Genomic DNA, 23,674 nt, shown 5'->3' on the forward strand with positions numbered 1-23,674 from the left:
TGACTGCCCCTGACCATGCTAATCCCTGTGGCCATTTCCACCCAGTTCTTGCCCCTTCCCGCCCAAAGCACCTCCTCATGGGAACTCTTTGTGCTTGCTTTAATCAAGCCTGACCATCAAACTTTGCACTCAAAGTGCATTCCAGTGTTTTCTCAAAGCAGTCTTCTGAGAGTTAATGACTTAACTGGAGATGTAAATGCGCTGCTAGTGTAATAGAAACGCCTTAACCAGGTCTGCCTTCAGCCACTTGATTTATAAGCACCGTGCGTGTCTTTCACTGACATCCTGTTAGAAAACAAGCATTGGCAAAGCCAACAGTTTTGGCTTGTGTATAAGTATTAGGCATTTTGTCAGGCACAGATATTAGATGCCCCGATGCTCGCACCATTTTGCATCTGCTACCACCAATAGCCAGTGAATGCCTCTACAATAGTGCCTGCCAAGTGCATTTTCCATGCCTACACAAAAGCCCAAACTGTTGCCATTGTCAATGCTTGTTAATGTGTGCACTTGTCAGAACATCTACTCAAGCACCCATCTTGCATAAGTACGGTCAGTGTTGCCGCACCAGCTTAGTTCACTTGATCCTGGACTTTCATCTGACGATTTTGGCTTCCATTGATCAAACTACCCCTTCTCTCTCTGACTTTGTTTCATAGCTTCAGATTATTAATCAATGGCTGCCTTTTTATTGTTCTTTAAGTTTATTTTAGGGTTTACTTCCTCCTTTACTTGAGCTGCCTTCCATACTATTTAAATACTACGGCAAGTTAATATTGGTCCTCAGATTTGATCTCAAACATGGTTGCATTGTGAATAATTGCTTTAACAGCTAAGAACAGGAAAGCAATGAGATTACCAAAACAAAACCACTAAGAGTGTAATGAGTTGAGCACCCATTGCAGGGATCTGTTTGCTATGTTTAGGTCACAAGGTCAAAAACCAATAACGCTGACTCAGCTTGTTGCCCTTTCTATGTTAATAAATTGGGAACCACTGTGCAATGGCAAGAACTTTCCTGGACTGTTGATACTCAGTTAAGAAGAGAAATATAATGTCCAAGTAATGTTTGTCTAAAAGGGCACTCAAGACTGCATTTATTTTCACTGGAGCATCCCTGTGACTTTCACACATCATTTTTATTTGGTGAGACCTCAAGAGAGTTAAACTTGTTACAGAGAAGCATTTGCTTCTATTTGTGGACTCCAGTGCTTCCTGTGCTTCCTCCAGACAGACTCTTACTGACATCCTCTTTGTCATTCCCTTTTCAACTTCCTTCCTTCTCCTGCTACTCCTATCAGCACCTCTCTGGCTCCTCCACCACCTTCATCTTCTGCCACCACCCTGGAACCCTCCTTGTCCTCACTGGATCCTCTTCCATCTCCTTCCTCCTCCTCTGCCCACTCTAGGGCCCCTCTACCTCTTCCGCAGGGCATACCTCAAGCCTGTACCCCTCCACGGAAGTCTTTCAAATGTGGCAACCTGCTCCACATCGCTACTCTCAACTCTCATTCTGCTGTCAAACACTCCTCTGACATCTGCCACCTCCTTGAAGAATTGGACTTGGATGGCCTCGCTCTCACTGAAACATTTTTCATTGCCTGCTCTGTCACGTGTTTTGACACCCTCTGTTGGCCTCTAGTGTAGGCCCTATGCTCTCATTCGGCACGCATACACAAACTCCAGGACTCTGCTGTAGGAACAACCTTCCCTTTATTGCCTCCAACAGTAACTGAACTGAGTCTCCCTTGTCCCTCCCCTTCCGCCCTCCTCCCGCTCCCTCCCACCCTGGCATGCTCTCCTTCCTTAAAGGGGGCGATTACTTTTATTCACCCACAACACCTCCCCTGTGCTTAACATAAAAGGTCGAGGGCTACATTTGCTCAATGAGCCTCAGGAGTCTTTGCAGAGTTCTCTGGCGTCTGCCCGGAGATTCTCTGGCCTCACCGGTTGTTTCAGCCAGTCGGCTTACGTTCTCTTCGGGCTCCGGCTCCTCTGCCATGGTGTCCGGTAGTTCTGGGTCCTCCAAGTACAATCTCTTGAAGAACAATGCATTTCGGGTTATCTCACCTGGTTCTCCTATAGCAGTTATCATGGGCCCTTTGATGGCAGTGATCACTCGGGGTTCTGGGCTGTAGCAGGTGTTCATTTTCCTGAGTTGCCTTTGACGTACCAGGACGGTCTGTCCTACGTCGAGCTGTGGCTCTTTCGCTCTCCTCTTCTTGTCGGCCCACACTTTCGCACATCTTTTCTTCTCTGCGTCTCGTTCCCTTATGGCTGCATCCTGTTCTGGAGTGTAGTCTTCCCATTGGGTTTTGCGGGTTCAGGGTTTATATTTCACCATCAGTTCAGCTCGTGTTTGCCCCGTCGCGTCATGTTGCGTGTTTCTGTAGCTTCTGAGCATGTGACAGATCGCCTGTGGGTTTGGCATTTGGACTACGAGGGCCTTTTGTCTTGTTAGTTTGATGGTGGCCATAAAGCCTTCCACCATCCCATTGGCTTGGGGACATAGCGGTGGGATCTTTTGGTGGTGGAAGCCAAGGTGGTCTGCTAGTTTTGAGAATTTGCGTCCCTGGAATGGGGGGCCATTGTCTGTTTTTACGATGGTGGGTATTCCCCATTCGCTGAACAGTTCATCTATGATTGGTGCTATTTCGTAAAACAATGTTGCCAGTGCTTGTTTGATGAATGGGAAGCGTGAGTACTCATCGATCGCTAGGAGTAGGTATCCTCCTACTTCTAGTGACCCATAAAAGTCTATTGCGACTCGTTGCCATGGCCGTTCAGGTAATGGCATCAGTTGCATTGGGCTTGGGTTTGTCTTTTTCACTGCTTGCTGGCAGGGCTCGCAGTGGGCTAGGATGTCTTCTACTACTATGTCCATATAGGGGAACCATAAGTGATGTCTTAGGATTTTCTTGGTGTTCTCCATTCCTCTGTGTCCTTCATGGGCTATTGCTAGTAGTGTTTTCCGGAGATCTTTTGGGGCTACTAATCGGTTGCCTCTTAGTAGTATTCCTTGGTCTGTGGCCACTAATTCTGAATGTATCTTGGTATTTGTGCTAGGTCCTTCTTGTCAGCTCCCCCTCCTCCGTTTCCTTTTCCGTGTATGTGCTTCCATTTGTTTTTGCTCGTGAGGTCTAGTGCTGCCTTGATGGTGGGGTCGGCCATGCTTCTGGCTGCAAATTCCTCCGTTGAGATGGTGGGGGGCATGGCATTGGTGGATAAGTACGCAATGTATTCCTCCGCTTCACAGACTAATGAGTTGTCATTGTTGGTCGTGGGGTGCCTTCATAGATAGTCGGCTGGATTGGCATCTCCACCCAGTTTCTGTATAATGGAGTAATTATATTCTTGGAGCCTTATGCCCCACCTTTCAATCCGGGGGAGGGGGGACATTTTCATTTTAGGGTTCCCGAATAGGGATAGTAAAGCTTGGTGGTCAGTGACCAGTGTGAACTCTCTGCCGATCACAAAGTGGTGGAACTTTTCACAGGCCCATACGGCTGCCAGTCTCTCCCGTTCAGCCTGTGAGTAGGCTTTTTCAGTGGGGGACAGGGCCCTGCTGGCGTATGCAACAACTGCATGTCGGGTGCTGTCCTCTGGGTTGGTTTGGGCCAGGATGGCACCAAGGCCCACTGGGCTGGCATCGACGGTGATGATGATATCCCATTCTGGGTAGAAGTAGGCCAGTTGGCGGTGGTTGGCCAAGCTTTCTTTGATGGTTTGGAAGGCTGCTTGGCAACGTGTATCCCATGTGAAGGGTGCGTCTTTTTTTAGCAGTGCTCTTAGTGGGTCAGTGGTGGTGGCGTAGTTCGGAGGTATCGGGCGCAGTATCCTGCCATCCCTACAAATGATCTTAGTTCTGCAGTGTTCGTGGTGGCTTTGATCTTTTCCAGGTCGGCTGTGATGCCTCTGTCGGAGAAAATGTGTCAGAAGAATCACAAGCTGATTTTGTTGACATCACACTTGGGTCCATTGGGTGTTAGGCCTGCGTCTTGCAGGATCTTGCATATTGCGAGGAGCACTTTGTCATGTTGCTCTTGGGATCTTCCGAAGACGAGGATGTAGTTACTGTAGTTTAAGGCATTGACTTCTGATGATATTAGTCTTCTGATGGTGTCTTGAAAGACCTCGGCCGTCGAGGATATCCCGAAATTGAGGCGCTTATAGCGGAATAGCCCCTCATGGGTGGCAAAGGTGGTTATTGGTTGTGAGGTCGGATCTATGACGAGCTGATGGTATCCTTGGTTGAGGTCCAGTTTTGAAAAATGGGTTGCTTGATTTAGTCTGACGAGCATGTCCTGTAGGCTGGGTCCAGGATGTCTTTCCCTCTATATGGCTGCGTTGGGAATGCACATGTCAATGCATAGGCATAGTCGCCCCTTGTCTTTGGGGACTATTACGAGGGGGGACACCCATGGTGTGGGTCCATTGACCTTCTCAATAATGTCGTTCTGTAATAAGAGTTGTAGTTCCTTAGCTACTTGTGCTTGGAGGTGGAACCCCACTTTGCAAGGATGTTGTGGCACTGGTGTTATTGTGGGGTCAATATGTAGTTTAATGACAGAGTCCTTGAGCATCCCTACCCCTTCAAATAACTTGGGGAAGCGGGTTTTGAGGGTGTCCTTGTCGATAGGCTGATGGGCTATCGATTGTATTTCTTGTCTGTCCGACGGGTAACCTTTGATTATTTCTGTTGGTTCGTATTGGAAATCACTGTGCACCAGGGCTCTGGCAGTCCTGTAGCTGAGGAGGCATCGTCCAACTGAGGGGCTTTGAATTACATGTATGGTTGTTGACACAGTGAGGCCTCTATGGGACAGGTCGCAGAGGAACTGACCTTTGGGTGTTAGGGGTAATGCTGTGCCCCATTGGAAGATGTGTGTTCTTGATTGGCGCAGGGGGTAGAGGTCCGCTATTGTGTGGTGTAGTTCTTCGTTCATCACGTTGACGGTAGCCCCGGTGTCGACAACAAATTGGTTCTTGGCGTCTCCCATCTGTACCGTCACTCTGGGGGCAGGTGTGTCATCGGTGGCTGCGCTGAGGAGTCTGACGTATTCTCTGTCATAGCCGTCCTGTAGATACAGTGGGTATGGGTCCTCTGCTATTAGTGTCCTCGGTGGAGAGTTGTTGTAGGGGTCATAGTCTGGCATCGTGGTGGCTTACCTGCTTGTTCCTGGTTTGCCATATGTCCTCTGGCATAGGCATCTTCAGGGGTATCGTTTTGGTGATGAGAGTAGTGCTGGTTATATGACTACCAGCACTACTTTCATCACCAAAACGATACCCCTGAAGATGCCTATGCCAGAGGACATATGGCAAACCAGGAACAAGAAGGTAATGCAGCCCCCACGATGCCAGACTATGACCCCTACAACAACTATAGTTCATGTGGTTTCCTGTCGGGTTTGATTTGGAGGCCTTCCAGGGCTCTGATGGTGTCTGGGTGGGAGTTGGGCGTTGTGGGTTAGGTCATTCCTCTTTCAAGTAGTCACGGGTCGTATTGTTCCCTTAGATGCTCCTGGTGACGCCCTGGGTTTTGTGGTGGCTGTTGTCGGAACAATCCTGTTTCGGGGAGTTTCTCTTTGCACATGGCTTGGAAATGATTTTCTTGGCCGCAGCGCATGCACCTTTGACCAATTGCGGGGCATGGCCCTCTGTGGGGGTTTTCAAACCTGCATCGGTAGCATTGTCTATCACTTTGGGGCTGTTGTTGGGGACTGCTGAAGGACTGTCGGCCCTAGGGACCCTGGTATCTTGGGTATGGTGATGATGTCTCCTTTTTTTGGGATTTTGGTTGGCAGCGGCTTGGACGTCTATTAGTTTGTACACTCTTGCTAAGTCAAGGATCTCTTTGAGGGAGAGCATTTTTTTCAGGAGATGCTTCCTAAATAACAATGATATGCATCCCTCAATTATTCGTAGTCATATCACTTCGTCATCATTGAAGTTGGCAAAATCACATTTCAGGATTTTCCTTTGCAGGCGGATGACAAATTCGCCAATGGATTCATGAGCTAGCTGGGCGCACTGGTTGAAGGCGTATCGCTCGTAGTCTCTGTTGGGTGTCACCACCAGTTTGCCATTTATGACTTTGAGGAGGCGGCGCTGATATGTGATTCTTTCTTGTGGCGGAATTGTTCTTATGATGTTCTTTATTTCTCTTCCAGCTACATTTGTGAAGATGCTGATTTTTGTTGGGAGGGTCCTGGGTCCCTATGGCACCTACAAAGTCCTCGAATTCCTTAACCCATTCCTCTCACCTTTGTCCTTGGTCACGGTGTGGGTTGAGGGTAAATGGGTTGGGGCATCTCATGAGGCTGCCGTGGGATGTGGGGCCTGTGTTGGCTGTGGGCAGTGCCCCAGCGTCAGCAGCCGCTTGTGCCTGATCGGTCATGGTGTTTCAGTTCGTGGGTAGCTTGGGTGTGTGCTTGCCCTGCGTTCTGTCTGGGTTGTTGGTGGTATTCAAAGTGGGCCACGGGCAGGTGTGGCCCTTTGTCGCCTTGCACACTCAGCATATGGGGTTGGCCGCTCTGGGCCTGTTTTGGTGGCCTGATCCGTGGTTAGACCTCTTAAGTGGCGGTACGCAATTAGGTTCACCATTGTAGTGTATGTTCAATTGGAAAGCTTCTCTGCGGGCGCTCCTGCGAGCGTTCTGCGCAGGGTCTGGGTGGCAGGCCTTTGCGTGCCAAATTTGTGTTCTATTAGAACTTTTCTGTGTGGATGCTTCTGCGAGCATACTGCGCAATGTCTGGGTGGTAGGCCTTTGTGCGCCAAATTGGGCCTTCTTCGTGCGAGCGCTCCTGTGAGCGTTCTGGGCTATCTCTGGGCAGCATGTCTTTGCGCGCGGTGGAGGGGAAAGGGCAGGGCTCCTACCGGCACGTTCTCTCCCCTCGCGGGCTGTTCCGGGCCTTCTCGTCGTCTTTTCCTTCTTGGCGGCTGGCCTCTGGTCTTCTTTCTTCTGCTGGCACCGTCGCTGTTTTCGTGTGTCCCTCTTGTCTGGTTGTCGACTGTTGCGATGTGGCTGCTCTTGTAGTCGGGCGGTGGGTTGCTTCCTCTCTGCGCCACAGAGTATTCAACACACTCTGTTGGTCGTCTTCCTTCTGGATGAGCTCTGGGGATTCTGCTGGGCTCGCCCCTGCTGTGGCGGCCCTGCGTCTGTCTTCTGGGTGTGAACCCACCTTTGTCGTCTTCTTTCCGGGTCTTCTCCGGTCTACCTGCTGGGCTCGCGGTTGCTGTGGCGGCCCTCCTTTCAGTGGTGGGTATGGGCCCTCTCCTGCTGCGGGCACTGTAGCCTGCTCCTTTTCGTCCTCTGCTGAGCGCCTCCCCCGTCCTTCTCCTGCTGTGGGCACTGTAGCCTGCTCCTCTTTGTCCTCTGCTGAGCGCCTTGCTCATCCTGCGGCATGCCGTGGGTGCAGCGGCCTCGTCTAGTGTAGGCCCTATGATCTCATTCGGCACGCATACACAAACTCCAGGACTGAACTGTGTCTCCCTCTTCCCTCCCCTTCCGCCCTCCTCCTGCTCCCTCCCTCCCTGGCGTGCTCTCCTTACTTAAAGAGGCCGCTTACTTTTAATTAACCCACAACACACTCCTCCCTGACAGCTACAAGATCATCTCCGAACCCAGAACAAACCGACCTGGAGGTGGAGTAGCTCTGATCTTTCTGGAGTGGGTCCCTGCTTCTGTCATTCCTAAGCAGGCCTACTCCTCCTTTGAATGGTCTGCAGGCTCCCTATCTCTCCTGGCCTCTCTCTGACTTTGGCCACCATCTACAGGCCACCTGGCCAGGTCGCCCTTTTCCTCTCAGAGTGGGCTGACCTCTCTTCTTCTCTCCTTGCCTCTACCTCTCAACGTCGCCTCGTAGGAGACCTCAGCATCCACCTGGATGCCTCAAATCCCTCCTTAGGGCTCTTCTGCAATCTCTGCGACACTCTATCTCTTACACAATCTGCTGGGCACACCCTGGATGTTTTCATCTCCTCAGACATCCCCCTCTCTAATCCTCTCACCACTCCTCTCTCTTAGACTGACCACTTTCTGCTCTCCTCCTCTGTTCCCCAGGTGAAGCCGACCCAAGCACTGCCACCTACCTTCTCGGTCATCCGGCCCATGAAGCGTGTCAGTGGAGGCCTTTGCCGCTACTTTCTCTCCTCCTCCTACGCCTGAAGCTGACTCACACTCTGACACATCCCTCTCTAACCTGCATCTTTCTATCTCTAACACTCTGGATGTCCTTGCCCCTGTCATGAGAATCCGCCTGAAGCCTACCTCCAATTACAACTCTTGATGTGACTCCGACCTCGCCACCATCAAATGTAAGTGTAGAGTGGCTGAGACAAAGTGGAGGGCAATGGGCGCTCCTCTGACAAACTGGCCTGTCGCCTGCTACAAAGGCAATACAGACTCTCTGTCCTGTCCAAGAAGAGAGCCCACATCCAAACCTGCATCCCGGCAGCCTCTAACAACACAGCCCAACTCTTCGAAATCTGCAAGTAGCTGACCAGTCCTACTTCAGTTTCCACCTCTCCTGTTCCCTCCCAGGCCCTCTGCACAGCTCTGGCTTCTCACTTCACCACTAAAACCCAGGAAATCCTGTCCTCTCTCTCCTCTTCCTCTCCCTCTCCCGACCCCCCTCTGGCGGCCTCTCCCTCTTCTCCTTTCTCCTCTTTCTCTCCGATCACACCTGACGATGTTTCTAGACAAGTCCAGTCTATGAAAGTGTCGTGCAAGCAGGTGCTCCCCTGCTCCTCCTGAACCATCAAGGACCATATTGTCACCCTCGCTCCAGCCTTGGCAATTTCTGCAATCACTCTTTTGCCACTGGAACTTTCCCCTTCCCACTAAAGCACTACCTTGTGCACCCCCTCCTGAAAAAACCTTCTGCCAATCCTTCCTGTCTGGCAAACTACCGCCCGATCTCTATCACTCCTTTCCTTGGCAAACTCCTGGAAATGCTGGCCATCTCCCAGCTTACTCTCCACACTGAATCTGTTGGTTGTCTCCATGACCATCAGTCTGGCTTCAGAGCAGCCAGAGGAATGGAACCTGCTCTCCTGAACACCCGTGAAGATCTGCTCACTAATCTCCACTCTAGCCTTCCTTCTGTCCTCATCCTCCTTGATCTTTCCTCTGCTTTCGACATAGTCAATCATGCCATCCGATAATCGTCTCCATGAGAACCTGGGAATCACGGATCAGGCCCTGGCTTGGTTGACCTCCTACCTCCTGGACTGACCCTCCCAGGTCCAACTTGGTTCCTTCCTCTCCACCACCTCCCTCTCAATGTGTGGTGTTCCCCAGCGCCCTATCCTCTCACCCTGGCTTTTCAACGTCTACTTGGCCCCCTTGGCACACCTCATCTCTACCATCTCCTCTAACTTTCAGTGTTATGTGGATGGCAGTCAGCTCTCCTTCAGGCTTCCCTCAGCCTCCTCTTCTCTCTCGCTCATTCCTGACTGTCTATCCACGATTCAGGAGTGGTGTGCCTCGAAAGATCTCTACTTTGATGCCAGTAAGAATGACATCCTTCACATTGGGGTCGCAGCTTCTGCTTCCCCTCTTTCACTATGGACCTCTTCCTGTGCCTTCCTGTGAGGCAAAAAACCTTGGTGTCATCTTCAACTCCACTATCTCCCTCTCTCCTCACATCCCAGACCTTCCTAAGAAGTCATACTACCAGCTGCACCCCCTCAGAGGTATTCTTCCTTTTCTTACTTTACCCTAGAAGCTCACTGTCTCCAGAGCCCTGGTTCTCTCTAGGTTGGACTACTGCAACAGCCTTTTTCTCAATCTACCGTCCTCTACTCTCCGCCCTCTGCAACTAATGCAGAACAGGACTGCAAGACTTGTACTTGGCCTCAAGCCCAGGGATTATATCTCTCCAGCCCTGAAATCTCTCCACTGGCTCCGGTGGCTGCAAGGATCAAGTTCAAGACACTCAGCATCGTTCACAAGCCTTTCTGGGACCGGCACCCTTCTTGCATCCAACTCTCTCTTCCTAAACACTTTCCTTCTAGAGACCTTCGCTGAACCAAATCCAACTCCCTGAGGGCCAGAGGCTTCTCCAGGCAGAGAGTGGGTGGTAGATCTCTTTCCTCTGCAGGTGCCTCCCTCTGGAATGGCCTCTCTGCCCCTCTCAAACTTGAGCCAGACCACCTAAGGTTCCGGAAGCAGCTCAAGACCTTCCTTTTCGCTTCTGCTCGCTGTCTCTCTCTCTCCCCTGCTGACCTACCGCTCTGCTGCACTGACCAGTTGCCTGGCTACCCTCAGAATGTCAATGGGCTCCAGGCTCCTCCACGAGGTTTATAGTGATATAATCGAATGTCATTTTTTCGAAAGTCATAATATCGAAAAAAGATTTTCAAGATTTTCAATAAACAAAATATACATTACCAAATGTTCAAACAGAGTATCAAACATAGCACTCAGTGTTTCATAGGTACAGAAGCAAAAACAAAGTCCAAATCATGGATAAAAATGTAAACATTTCTGATAATACAAGACACATTTCGTATCAATCGCAATATAAGATACCTAATCCAAAATATTACAATTAATTAAAAAAAAAAAAAAATAAGAATAAATAACACAACATAAAAAATTACAAATAATTTTTTTTTAAATTGATTTTTATTCGAAATGGGGGGGGTTCCATCCCAACCCCCCATTTTTTTTGTTTTTTTTGTTTTACCCATTTTTTTTTTATTCCCGGACCCCAAAATAAATAATATAAAGGGCATTCGACTTTTTTTTTCTCTGCCTTTTTGTTTTCAATATTATGACTTTAGACTAAATGTTTTTGATTTTTTGACTGCACACCTCTGCACGACCAGTAGCCCCTGCGCCACCTCTGGGCCTTTCTCCTGGCTCCTTGCACGTACCCAGTGCTGCGCTGCTTTGGCTGCACTTACTAAGAGAAATGCTGCCCTGATTGTACTTCCCTGTTCCCTCCCCCCTGGCACTTCTCCTCTCCCTCTCCCCTCTGTACTTGCACGATCCGAATGACACAAAGCCTAGTAAGATTGTTTGTTTTGTCCTCCCGCTGTCTTCACAACCTTGTCTTGTCAAGCCTAGAAACACTTGTGTGCTGGCTCATTATAATTGACGCATCATATCATATCACCATGTATTTGGTGTGGGACACTGGTTATCAGGAACGAGGCACTGATGCACAGTTAAAGCCAATCTGCATACATGAAAATTAATGTTACATTGTGAAATGTTATAGATGAAATAGGAACAAGGTAGTTGAACCTACTCTCAAGGGCTGCCTTCTCCAACTGCTCACATACAATCTAAACATTCCCTTGCAGAACCCCTTTGGCAGCATTCTAAATGCATGGTTCTATTCTTATTCGTTCCCATAAGCCCAAGCACCACACAACACTTTCTTTCAGTTGCCAGAATCTTGTCAGCTGCAAAATAAACCAAAATTCCTAAATACTATGTGACAGGTCACCATCTATCTGTACACCGTCAAACTAACAACATGTGATTAGAAGATGGACTACTAGAGTCTGACGTTTATGTCTATGGCTGATGGTTTGGGCCTGGGAGGGGGGCCCGCAAGGTGAAACCAAGTAATAGAAACCTCCATACAAAGATTAAGAAATGGAATTCAGGGTGAGGGATAGTTTTGCCTATACCAGACTAAAATCAATGCTGGCAGAGCAGTAAAACGGTAAACAATACCTGTGGACTGGACTGAGATAATAACTGGACTTGAATCGGTGATTGGGACTGGCTGAAACGTGCAGTGGAAAGAGCACAGAAGGAGAACACACACATAGAACTGTTATATCCCAGTTGCAACGTCAGCTTGGCATAAAGGTTAAAGAAATTAAAAGAATCCAAAGGAGGAGATACGTGTAAAGAAAACAACACAATAGAAGATGTGAATGTGTTCACCTTGAACTTGCATGAGATCACAAAATCATACTGCAGTCATTGCTCTAACACAGTGACCCAGCATCTCTAGGGGGAAAGAGAACTAAGGTTGTTCCTGTTTGCGCAAGGTGCTATAAAGTGACTACTCACTGGTACCCTTTCTAAAGTATAGATAGTGCTTTGAAACAGATACGAATCAGAAAGACAGCGGTTAGGGCAGTTGGATCCTGTGGCAGCTGTGATCCATGGACTGGGCCTCTAAAAGGCTCCTTCGCTATCTTGGACCTACATTGTGACCCTAGCGTGTTACCCCGGGGCCACCAGCCCTGGCACTGCACATCTTTAGCCATGACTCATGGTGGTCGTCTCCTGCTCACAACTTACTCCTGGAAGCCACCCAGTTCTTTTAAGACAGAGAGGCTGAGTTGTAATAAATGTGGGTATGGTCTTCAACAGTTCGGCACGTTTTCTCACATTGGAGATTTCTTCAAGCGACAGTAGGTCTCTCGACATCATCTGTCAATATATCCTTTAATGCAACTATACTCCCTAATGGTGCCGTGTGGGGACCTCCTGTCTCCAACAAGTGGCATGATGAGGTTAGCCAGCCGATCCGCTCCCCATGCCGGATCAGGGCCCATCACCGCACAATGGCTGGCGGCACCCAGCCCTCTTAGCCTCTCCATCATCCACTCCCACAGAGAGACAGGAGAGTTTTGTCACAAGTGTAACATGAATCCTCTCGTACGATGTAGGCATTTGGCCCGACATCTTTTTCTCGACTTTCTGTTCCCAACAAACAGGTTCATGAATGGCCCTGCTACTCACTTTCACAGTTTTGTCCACATTTTGTCCTACTACCTTTTCCGTACCGTTATTTTTCTGATCCCCATCAGGGGATGATTTTTACAGTGTCCTCCTTCTCCCTTCGCACTGTCCCCATGCTCTAAGGAGGGATTCCCTCTTTTCCGCCCCCTTTTTTCTTTTCACCACCCCATTTACACCACATTGTTGCATCTTTTCCCCAACCCCTAGGTTAACGGAAGCTACCTTTTCCCTCTCGCATGCGCTCCAGCGCCACTTACATCTCTCTGCCACATGCCCCCTCGAACGCACTTTCTCAGAGATGCATCAAGTAGGCTACGTCCTTGCTCCTCTTCCGTGTACTCTTTCAAGAAGTTGATATTGGACTGAGATCCAACCCACGACAAAGCCCCTTGTCGTGAACAATTTTTTTCTGCAGTATTTTGTAACCTTTGAAAACCTATACGGCGGTATTGTGTTAGAGTATTTGGCCATTCGTGAAGCTACTGCGATGTTAAGTGCACTATCCCCTCCGACACCATCCTTAAAGAATATCATATCCTTTTTGAGTCACCTGGCCAGCTTTAGTTTTATTTAGACAGATCTAGAACTTTTCACACGTGAGATAATCCTTTTGTCTCTCACTGTGGTGTTCTCAGCAACTGGCCTTACCTTGTCTCTTCGTGGTGAGGGGGTGAGGAAAGGCCGTTCCTTCCTGGAAGACACCCTGCCCGGAGACAATAACTTTAAAAAGCCCCCTGGGAAAATGGTATCCTGGAAAGGCAGCTCTCACTATAGGAAAACACAGATAAAACATCCAGTAACCCAGAACAGAAGGCAATCCAGATCTTGATTGCAGTAGGCCAACTGGAGCTTAGTAGAATCATGCCAGATGAGGAGAGCACCTTGCAAAAACTCAGCAAAGATATAATCCAGGATGCAATAGGCAAGAGGAAGAACAAGGTGCCAGGTCCAAGGAGTCGAGAGAAGAGGCGAGTGAACAGAGGGTAGCAGAAGGAGAACTCAAGTTGAAACGTAGAATAAGAGTTAAGGAGGAAACACATAAGCGTCCGCACAGGAGAAAGCCGTAGCATTGAGACACACTGATCTGAATGCGGAAAGAAAACAGTTGCAGAATGTGGGGAGCAACGTTGCCTGCGTGATAACTTCAAATGCCATGCAGACGTACCTGGTGGCCATGTTGGAATGGGCTGCGGAACTGCCAGCGCAGATACAACTGCCAGCGCATTCCTGAAGGTGTAATAAGTGTTTCCCATGCTCTCAAGGCGGCCAAGATCCCTGGTGGATTGTGTCATGCATCGTTAACTCATACTCCTGGCCTGGTCTCCCACCCCTATAGAGAGTTCATGTGTTTTCCAAACGATCTAAGGCAGGGTTGGTTGTTTTCCAAAGTCATGTGCCCTTTTCTGAGATCTGTTGAGCAGCCACTTGGATTACTATTAATTTCTATCCATATGTTTTGCAAGCACCATTCCCTGCATGTCTCCTCCATGGTGATTCTGGTAATATTAGCCGCCAGCTATCCCTCCTTTACAACTCCCGCTCTGCTATCCCCTAGAGCAGGGCTATTTTTCTCATGCTTTGCATAAAAACTGGGCAACTGGCAGTTGAGGTCTTGGGCAGGGTTATGTAGGGGAGCATAGATAACCGGTTGCATAATGGAGGGTTTGCATACCCAGTTTTTATTTTACATTCTATTGCTGCTTTGAACAGAATCTTTGAAGCTGTTTTCTGGCCCAGCTTGCTGCAGGAGCAGGCCTTTCCCACAAGTTGTGATGGATGGAGAGCTACGAACTGAGAGTACCTGATTCACATTGAAGGGAATGGTTTGCATTTTTGTTATCACATTTGTTTATTCTACTTGTCAGTACCTCTAAGACTTGTCATGAGGAATTGTGATCCCAGCTAAGAACGACTGGAGCCAGGTAACACCGGCAGACTCAATTCCTTGGGAACCAGGCTGGGACTATGAGGGGCAAAAAAGGAGAGTCCTCTAGACATTATCTGACTACACTTGTGTCCCAGGTCTAGTTTCATGTAGTTCCTTGGACTGCACATAGTTCTGAGGAATAGGATTTCTGATGCAAAGGCATTACTCCAATTGGTCACAAACCTTTGCTGTGAAGAAGTAAATTGGCATTGGATGTTGGACAGTAGTATAATTGATATCACTCCTTTAGTGTGCTTTATAAATGTTTAACCAGTATCTCCCTTGCCTTTTCTAGGGGACAATGTGAAGGAGTTTTTCTTCCGGGTCGCTGCACTTGCCTTTGAAGTTTCCATGTTAAAAGAGCTGGAGAAGAACAGTGACCGCTTGGCACAGATCGGAACAGGAAATCTCATAAGTAGGTTCAGGGTCATAACCATTGCTTAAAGGAAGTAACGGTGGTAGGGGTTTTGTGCTTATGGCAGAACAGTGGCCCAGAGTGGCGGGAGCCATTAGTAAGAGAGATAGAGACAGAAAGAGAGATTTAGCTAAAAGCATCAAATGTAATCTTCTAACACTCCTTGACATTAGAAGTGTCAGATCTGGGAAACTCCAAAGACCTTCTGTACCCCTCCTTTGTTTAGCTATTTATCAAAACCTCCACTTTCTGGCCTCAGAGCGCTGAACAAAATAATAAAAAGAGCAGGACAGTATTTGTATTATTAAAAGGCAGCAAATAATTGAAACCTAGTAAAATGAAGCTCCTATAATCAAAAAACCCACAACCCCACACTGAGGTAAAATCTCATGAAACCCACTTAATATAAGTGGACAGACTACCACTAAACATAGGCTTGCTAAAATACAAAGTTACAAAGGTCGGGGAAACAGACTTACATCCGGACACCCTACATGCAAGGTAGCACCCCCTCTCCCTGGCTCTGTAAATCTTACCCCTCCTCTAAGACGAGAATTACAACTTATGTACTATAATTCAGGCAAAAACTAACCACCAGCCTCTTCACACAGGTCTTCAAGACCCCCACCTTTTCAAAATGTAATGGTTCTAAAGAGTCCATATGTTGGTTGTCATCATTCCTGGAAAACAGAATATCCAGAGTACACTGGGGCGACAAATTTTCATCCGAATTTAACATCTTTTGTGGGGTACCACAGGGAGCTAATCTGTCCCCTCTGCTCTTTAACCTATACATTCGCTTCTTATGTGAGCTACTACAAAAACTCCAGGTTTACTTTACCAACTATGCTGACGATACTCAGCTGGTTCTTGAGCTGAGTGGGGATCATACTAAAGATAATATGACACTAAACACACTATACGAAAACATCGAAGATTGGATGCACAATAATTGGATGTGCCTGAACGGCAATAAGACCGAATTAATGATTTTCGGCTCCACTCAGTCCCGTGCCGAACTCTCTGATGATTATAAGGCCTTCCAAATTAAAGAAACCCAAATTCCAGTGGCAGACAAAGTTAAAACATTAGGCATGGCACTGGAAGCCTCCCTAAACTCAGATGCACAGGCTATGTACGTTAGCAAAAATTGCAACTATTACATTAGGCTTCTCAAAGCAATTAGACCCCTACTGAGCGAGAAAAACTGCGCTACAATAGCAAGAGCTACCATCATGTCGCGTTTGGACTACGGTAATGCCCTCCTGGTAGGAGCCAGCAAGCAAAGTATCCGTAAACTCCAGCTGGTCCAAAATAACGCGATTAGAATGGTAAAAAAGAAAGCAAGAAGTGAACACCTTAGTGAAGCTAGACGGGATCTTCACTGGCTGAGAATAGAGTCGCATTCAATTCAAGTCCATTTGTCTAGCCCACAAGTGCTTATATGTTAAGGCTCCGGCCTATCTGAAATCCAAACTTTCCTTCTACCATCCCCCCAGGACATTATGATCAGAAGCAAACAGACTTATGACTCCCCAGAAATATAAGAAGGAACTCGGCTTGGGTAGAGCTTTCCCCAACCGAGCGGCAGCCAATTGGAACAAACTGCCGAAGTACTTCAGATTGGAGCCAAACCTCACGGCTTTTCGTAAAAAGCTTAAAACTGAGCTATTTAAGTAACCCTCGACTAGAACCCCTTAATTAGGTCTCTAGTATCTTTGTATCTGTCCTGTTGCACCTTCTAGGCTCTCTCGGAGTCTTGTCCTTGTCTCTATGTGAGCGCCCTGATGCCTGCGGGCGGTCGGAGCTATACAAATAAATAAATAAATAAAAATAAATAAACAGCTGATCCACCATCACCACAATTATCACACACAACCCCTCGGTGTGGCCGAAGGCTACGGCTACAGGATTACTTTAACGAACTGAATGGTGCAACATGGAAAGTGGACACAGCCGAAGGCCATGGCTGGTGGGCCCCAACAAAACCTGTTAGGGCAACAGGTCAAGGGACCACGGCGAAAGTTTGTCCTAAAGAAACCTAGTAGTGTGGCCACGGTCAGTGGCCATGGCTAGTGGGACTGGAAGAAAGCTTTGGGGCAACATGTAAAGGGGCCACGGTCGCAGCCTTGGGCCAATGGTCATGGGCGAAGGGCATGGCTAGTGATCGGGAAAGAAAGGCAGTGTGCTCACTGTCTGGCTAGTGGGTCCAAAAGAAACATCTTGCGGGAACATGTACAGTGCACATGTAAAAAACTATGGTATAAAAGAAACTTGAAATCCACTGAAAAAAACCTTAGTTAAGGTGCAGTTAAGTTGTGCAGATTTAAAGCAACAAAACCTTTGAAATTCAGTGGATGTGGCAAGTCATGACTAGCTTAACTCAGCGTGTTCCCGTTGCAAAGCCTGTGAGTACATACATATTATAAAAGAAGGGATTCACAATGACATACAAAATGGAATTATGGGGTACATGGCATTATGGGGGACATCAACGGGAGCGCACCAAGTTAAGCTGGTCATGACTTCCCACATCTGCAGAATTTCAAGGGTTTTATTGCGTTAAATCTGTACAACTTAATTTCACCTTAACTAAGGTTTTTTCAGTGAATATATATATAGAGAGAGAAAGAAAAAGAAAGCGAATGAGGAAGAATTTTTGCGAGCAAAAGGCTTGCATTTGTGCCAATTTTCATACTCAAAATGCTGTGCTGATGTGACTCTGAACTGTAGGAGAATTGCATTGTGCAATGTGTGACTTGGCTGAAATTAATGTTTCTACTTTCACATTTCAGGTGAAAGGTTAGTTTTCTAGCCTGTTAAACCCACCTTAACTTAGTTGGTGATATATATATAGCACAAATGCAAGCCCTTTGCTCCCAGAAATGATCCCTCTCCCTCTCTTTCGAAAAGGAAAGGAGCATGCCTTAGAAGATTGAGTCTTAACAAGAGAAGTAGGAAAAGTCAAAAGGGGTGAAAGAAGAAAGTGGAATCTGCAATGGTTGAAGATTGGTATATGCCAATGTGCCACGATTTGTGGGGAGGATGAAGGGAGGAAAAACATTGTGGGTAAACCATGGTGTGTTACTTAACATTATAATTTTTCTCATTATTTTAGAGCTGGAAGGAAACTCACAGGAAAACATAGAAAGTAATGTCCCACCCAGTATTAACTGCTGCTAGCAGCCTTGGAGACCACAGACCTTGGAGTCCAGGCGTTTGAGTTCATCAACGACTGACAGTCTGAGCATGCAGGGACATGCGTGCACAAGCTGAGCATGCTGGGACATGTGTTCACAAGTTTTATATTTCTCAGAAAAAGTGCATCTAATCTATGCCTGTGTGTTGACATATATGTCTGTGTGTGTGTGTGTGTGTGTGAGTGCACACACGTGTATCTGTTAATATACTACACGTGGCATGTTAGCGCTTCTCCCAAATGTCTACTCAGTCATTCACTATATATCCATTTGCATCATCAATGGACCCAATTAGTTCATGTTCAGAAGATTCCCCTAGAACATTTCTGCAGAGAAGAAAAATGACTTATAGACAGCTCCAGAGTTGGTCACACATATAGGCAGATGCACAAGATGCTGACTGGCACAGTGGTAAAACTGGAGTGTCAGCCCAAAGACTGGTCTCTGAAATGTGACTGTGTCCAACCGTATGGTCTTTCTGAGAGATTGACCAATAACGGCATCTTCCAACAGGTAATCTGACGATGCACACGTCACTAGGATGCACAAATTGGACCATTTACAGAAAGTGATGCACTCGTAGGCAGATACTCTTTGACCATATCCGAAAGAGAGAGACAAACGCACATCGGGACACATCCCAACAGTAATCTCCAATATCGGGGCAAAAATTTAATCAACTGGAAGACAATAACTTTAAAATATAGCTATTCAGAATGATCATTTAGGCTGTGCTGAAGAAATACTCAACTATACACTTGCTAAGTCTCCTCTGCAAGCCTATGGTAGAGAAATGAATTAAGGCGTGCTTCCATCCATCTCAAATAAAATAAATCTAGAGATACACACTATCCTGATTTTTCTAAATCATTTTGAATATTTTTGTTGTTCTGGCACAATGTTTGATAGCTTAAATGAGCTAAAAAAAAGAAATACGCCTCTATGTCGCTCAGCTCAAATAATGTTCAGATAATTCTGTTGGCCTACCTCATTTTAGAAATAGCCTGTCTGTTCTCTCTCAAACCCCCACCCGCTAAGGTGGTTGACGAGGGAAAGATGGATGCTGGATACCAAAGGTCATCGCAAAGATGCACAGACAATGCTTGACACAGATGTCTGAAATGTGCAGATGGAAGAATCATTGATGGGTTCCTGCAGAGATTCTGCCCATAAACCTGAAGGAGATTTAAGGATGGATCTTTAATTGATACCCACGGAAAGGCCGACATAATCTTACAATGCATTTCATAACAAATGGAATTCTTGAAAGTAGCCATTACTTGGCCGAATTTGTTTCCCACAGAGGAACGTTCATCAACGACATTCCTTGGAGAGGTCCCTTCTTTTGGAATATTTTGCTGTTTAACTTTTCAATTTAGGGGTGTTTAGGTGATCACACGTGGCAGCGGTTCATAACTCTTCCAAATCTTAGGGACTTGATAGATAATAAATACAACCTTCATTTACAAAAAATGACTAGTGAGGGTTTGAGAATCTTTGAAGGTCGTCTCTGACAGATATTTCTGTCAAATTAACTGAAGTCTACAAGGTGTTACCTGAAATATTCTGAGAATGATTTCTGCACTTTTGACTTCTTGCTGACTTATGACTTCTCGCCCACTCAACGGCCTGTTCACTAAGCCTCAAAAGGTCGACTGTACAATCTTAGCCCACCGACCTTGGTAGCATTAGTAGTACATGTTTCTGTTCAAGTATAAAAATTTCCAGCCTCTACATTTTCAGTATAGAGAATATAGAAAGCACCTCATACAAGGTGATTCTCAAAAAGCCAGAGCTAACATTAACTTTTAACACTACAGAGAAACAACTTATTATTTGAAACCCTAAGAGTTCCTGAGTTTCAACAAAGTTCAAGCTAAAGCCAAGTTGCCCTTCTGTTACCTCTTCATTAGCCATGTTCATAGTGGCAACATGTTCAGACTGACACTCACATTGTACCCCAAATGCAGTGTATGTATCATTGTTGAACAAAAGACAAGGAACAACTTTATCAAATTCCTGCAAAGAGGATATATTACTTCCGCAGTTCCACCCTCGCTACATCTATGCACACAGAAGTCTGTGCGAGGCAGTATATTAAGGCATGCCCCATCAAACGAGGAGTACTGGTGTTCCAAGGCCTCCCTCAGTTTGATGAAAATGTCACCTATGTAATTAATGCAAGATTTTGGATAACCTAGTAAGGAGCCAGAAGTATCTGTCTCAGAAATCCACATATTCCCCCATGTGGAAGATCACCGATTTTGTGTGTTCGAGGGGCTTTGATGCAACACAAAAGATATATAGTTGATGAAATTATTAAGCAGAGCAGTTTCTCATAAAATAGAGTATACATTGTAAGCCCCTGTTGGTGAGATTTAACACTTAATTTATGAAGAAAGTGGAATTTCCTACTTGACTATGCAAATATGAAGAAAACCTTGTGGTCCCAAAAAAAGCAACATTGCCACTATTCGCTGCTCAAGAGAAAAATCCACGACATGTTTTGAGGATAGTCACACAAAATACATTTCAATACACTGTATGCAAAAGGATGTTAATAACATAGCCTGTGACTATCTTGAAAATTTGGTGTGGTGGTTGCTCCCGAGAACTGGCCATGGAGACTCTTGCACTGAAGGATGTGATTTGTTGACTTCTCTGTCAATACATGTTACTGAAAGAATACTTTATGGGGTGGCCACAAGCACCCAGATCTACAAAGATATAGTGTGTATTTGGTACATTCGAAAGGAAATGCATTTTTTGTCATCTGATTTACAAGAGTGATTTCAGCCATAAAGAGCCTGATTCCAATGTAGATCTGATGGATGATACCCGGAACGTCCTCAGCACCCGACACTATATGTAGATACCACACACTGAGCCAGTCACGGTCACTCACCAGCAGAAAGGGCTCACAATTGGGTTAAGCCTGTTCACTGACATCACATTTCCTCATACCTGTGGTCATGTATAAATAGCCCACCACGGTGGGGTGGCATATGTATTGATGACCTTTTTTACGATTACTCTGTGACTGTGAACAAATGACTACAACTCTCTTTTGTGGTGTCCTCTTTCTGTTTTCACAGTACATTGATGTGGTACACTGATGTGGTTTATTATTATACATCAGAACAAGCAATAGGGTGTTTGTAAAAGCACATTATACCATTGTCATTGAAAAAAGCACAGAGGCAAAGTTGTTTGAAAAAATGAGAATAATGTTGAAGACACTGGGAAGCTGTATTGCTGTTACCCTGTTTGCTGCTTTCAAAACACTCTAACCTAAAATATAAATCTATTTATCAGAAACCTTAAGGCGTTTATGCTTTTGAATGTGAAAAGGTTGCTGGACTTTAACCTACATATTGTTTGGTTTATGTTACTTGCTGTATTTTAGACTTTTGCCAGATTTTGAAAATAACCTAAGAACTGTTTCAGAAATGATAAACTGCCCTTTTTGCTTTGGTTGTCATTGCTTGAAAACTGTAAGTTTGAGTGAAAACAATGCGGTCTTCCCTGATGACTGTAGGAGTGGCTGCACTTTCTGTTTGAGTGTGCATTAAGTGCTTTGAGTTTTGGTCTCTGTGATGTGCACCCCGATCCTGCATTTGTTACACTGAACCCAGAAACGGCCAGCTGTCACCAGAAGAATCTCCTCCACACCCTTTGGCATCACAATGCAACAGAATTATATGCTCTCCCTTCCGTCCTCGTCTTCCTCATCATAATGCACCAGTGGGAGGCTGGAGTCTCCACTCTTCCCTATATGGGCTAGGATATGCTGGGCTGTTGATTTGGGTGATGTTGGAAATCAATTACGGTAGAGCGGTGGTGAAGGGTGGCACTGACAGGTAACATAAAAGCACTGGATATGGAATTATAAGGTCCTGGATGGGAAAGTGGAGTTGCTCAAAGGATGAGAAGATGGATGTTGCAAGATTCATATATGACAGGAGTTTGCAACCTTTGGCTCTCCAGATGTTTTGGACTACCACTCCCATGATCCTTCACTGCACACTATGCTGGTTAGGGCTAATGGGTATTTTAGTCCAGAGCATCTGGAGATACAAAGGTTGCAGACCTCTGATGCACGAGGAACGCATATTTTCAAAGAGTACAAGGGTATTGTGTAACTAACAAAAGATGGAGAAAGAGGGTGCAATGGAAATTATAACAGGTCTTGGAAGGGCAAAGGTGTTATTTATGTTGAAGAGTGAAGTGAGAAAGAAGATTGGAGTTATAAAATCAGGTGCAACCCTATGGGGCAACCTAAAGATAGGGGCTGGAGTTATAAGAGCAATGTGGAGACGGGAACTTTGGTGGAGTTATGACAAAAGATTTCAAGTCATAAGGATTAGATAAGGGAGAGCAGCAGGAGTTTGAGTTATAAAACAGCAATCACAGGATCTGACCTCAGGATATGGGTGTAAGTTTAGACGTGACATAATCCAAAAAGGGCTACAGTTGGGAAAAGAGGATTGCAAGAATAGTTATTAGGCTGTTGGAGGGCTGGAGGGCCTGCAGTTAGAAAGCAGAAAGCAACCAGACAGGCTGGCCTTAGGAAACAGGGTGCTGGTATAAGAATGGCATAAGAATGGCAAAACGATGGAAAAACGTGGGAAACTGGGAGAAAATGATTGCATTTGTAAACTGAATAAGGATTTGTAGTGGGGGAGCATAGGAAATGAGGTTGGAGTGTTATGATTAATGAGAAGGGGGTGAAGCAGGATTGAGAAGAAGAGTAATATGTAATATTTGTACCAATGATAATTATAGAAGAAATACATTGTATACATTTCATTTATGTTTGTTTTAGACCATGCGATGTAGTGTTCTTTTTTTGGTGAGGAGACCACCCACTTCCCCTAACCCCCCCACATCACTGCCCTTGTTAGAGGGGACAGGGTGGCTTACCCGAACAGGAGGGACACTGTTTTGGTTACTTTTGTAAAGCAATCAGTGACCTTGCTGGAAAAAGCACTTAAAAACTGAATAAACATTGTTGCTGTTCAAAGTCTGGACTCTGCTTGAAAATATGTTTCCAAAGAGTGTCCTCAGAGTGACATGTTATTGCAGGTTGGGTTGATGGTATGTTCTACATCACTTGAATGTTGTTTTCACACTTTACCGTCTGACCGCCTGTGCTGTATCACAATTTCCTTTAGTTGATAATGGTAAAAACAGGTGATGTTTGCAATACTGCCTGTTTTTACGGATATCAGAATTATCAAATGGGGATCTCATGCGCCTATAATACAGGTGGCATTGTAAAAGAATTCGCATTCAGTCAGTATTTGGCAGATACTGCATGCAGTATTCCTGGAAAAATCTGCATGCAGTATTTACTGCCCGATTATGCGTTTGGAAATCACGTGAGTGCCTCCAAAATGTACATTCATATAAAA

At 46.1% G+C, this 23,674-nt stretch overlaps 1 protein-coding gene across 1 annotated transcript in view; it reads left to right on the plus strand.

Annotated features, from left to right (window-relative positions):
* The window catches only part of LOC138492582 (ras-related protein Rab-36-like), a 143,919-nt gene extending 120,636 nt beyond the window's left edge, over nt 1–23,283 (plus strand). The window contains exons 10-11 of the mRNA XM_069619854.1: nt 14,941–15,060; nt 18,179–23,283. Of these exons, the coding sequence (XP_069475955.1) occupies nt 14,941–15,060; nt 18,179–18,243 (185 nt within the window). The 3' untranslated portion in view covers nt 18,244–23,283. The remainder of the gene's footprint in view (nt 1–14,940; nt 15,061–18,178) is intronic.
* The last annotated feature ends 391 nt before the right edge of the window (nt 23,284–23,674 follow it).

Source organism: Ambystoma mexicanum, chromosome 10, assembly GCF_040938575.1.
Source record: "Ambystoma mexicanum isolate Mex_15411 chromosome 10, UKY_AmexF1_1, whole genome shotgun sequence".
NCBI classification, from domain to species: domain Eukaryota; kingdom Metazoa; phylum Chordata; class Amphibia; order Caudata; family Ambystomatidae; genus Ambystoma; species Ambystoma mexicanum.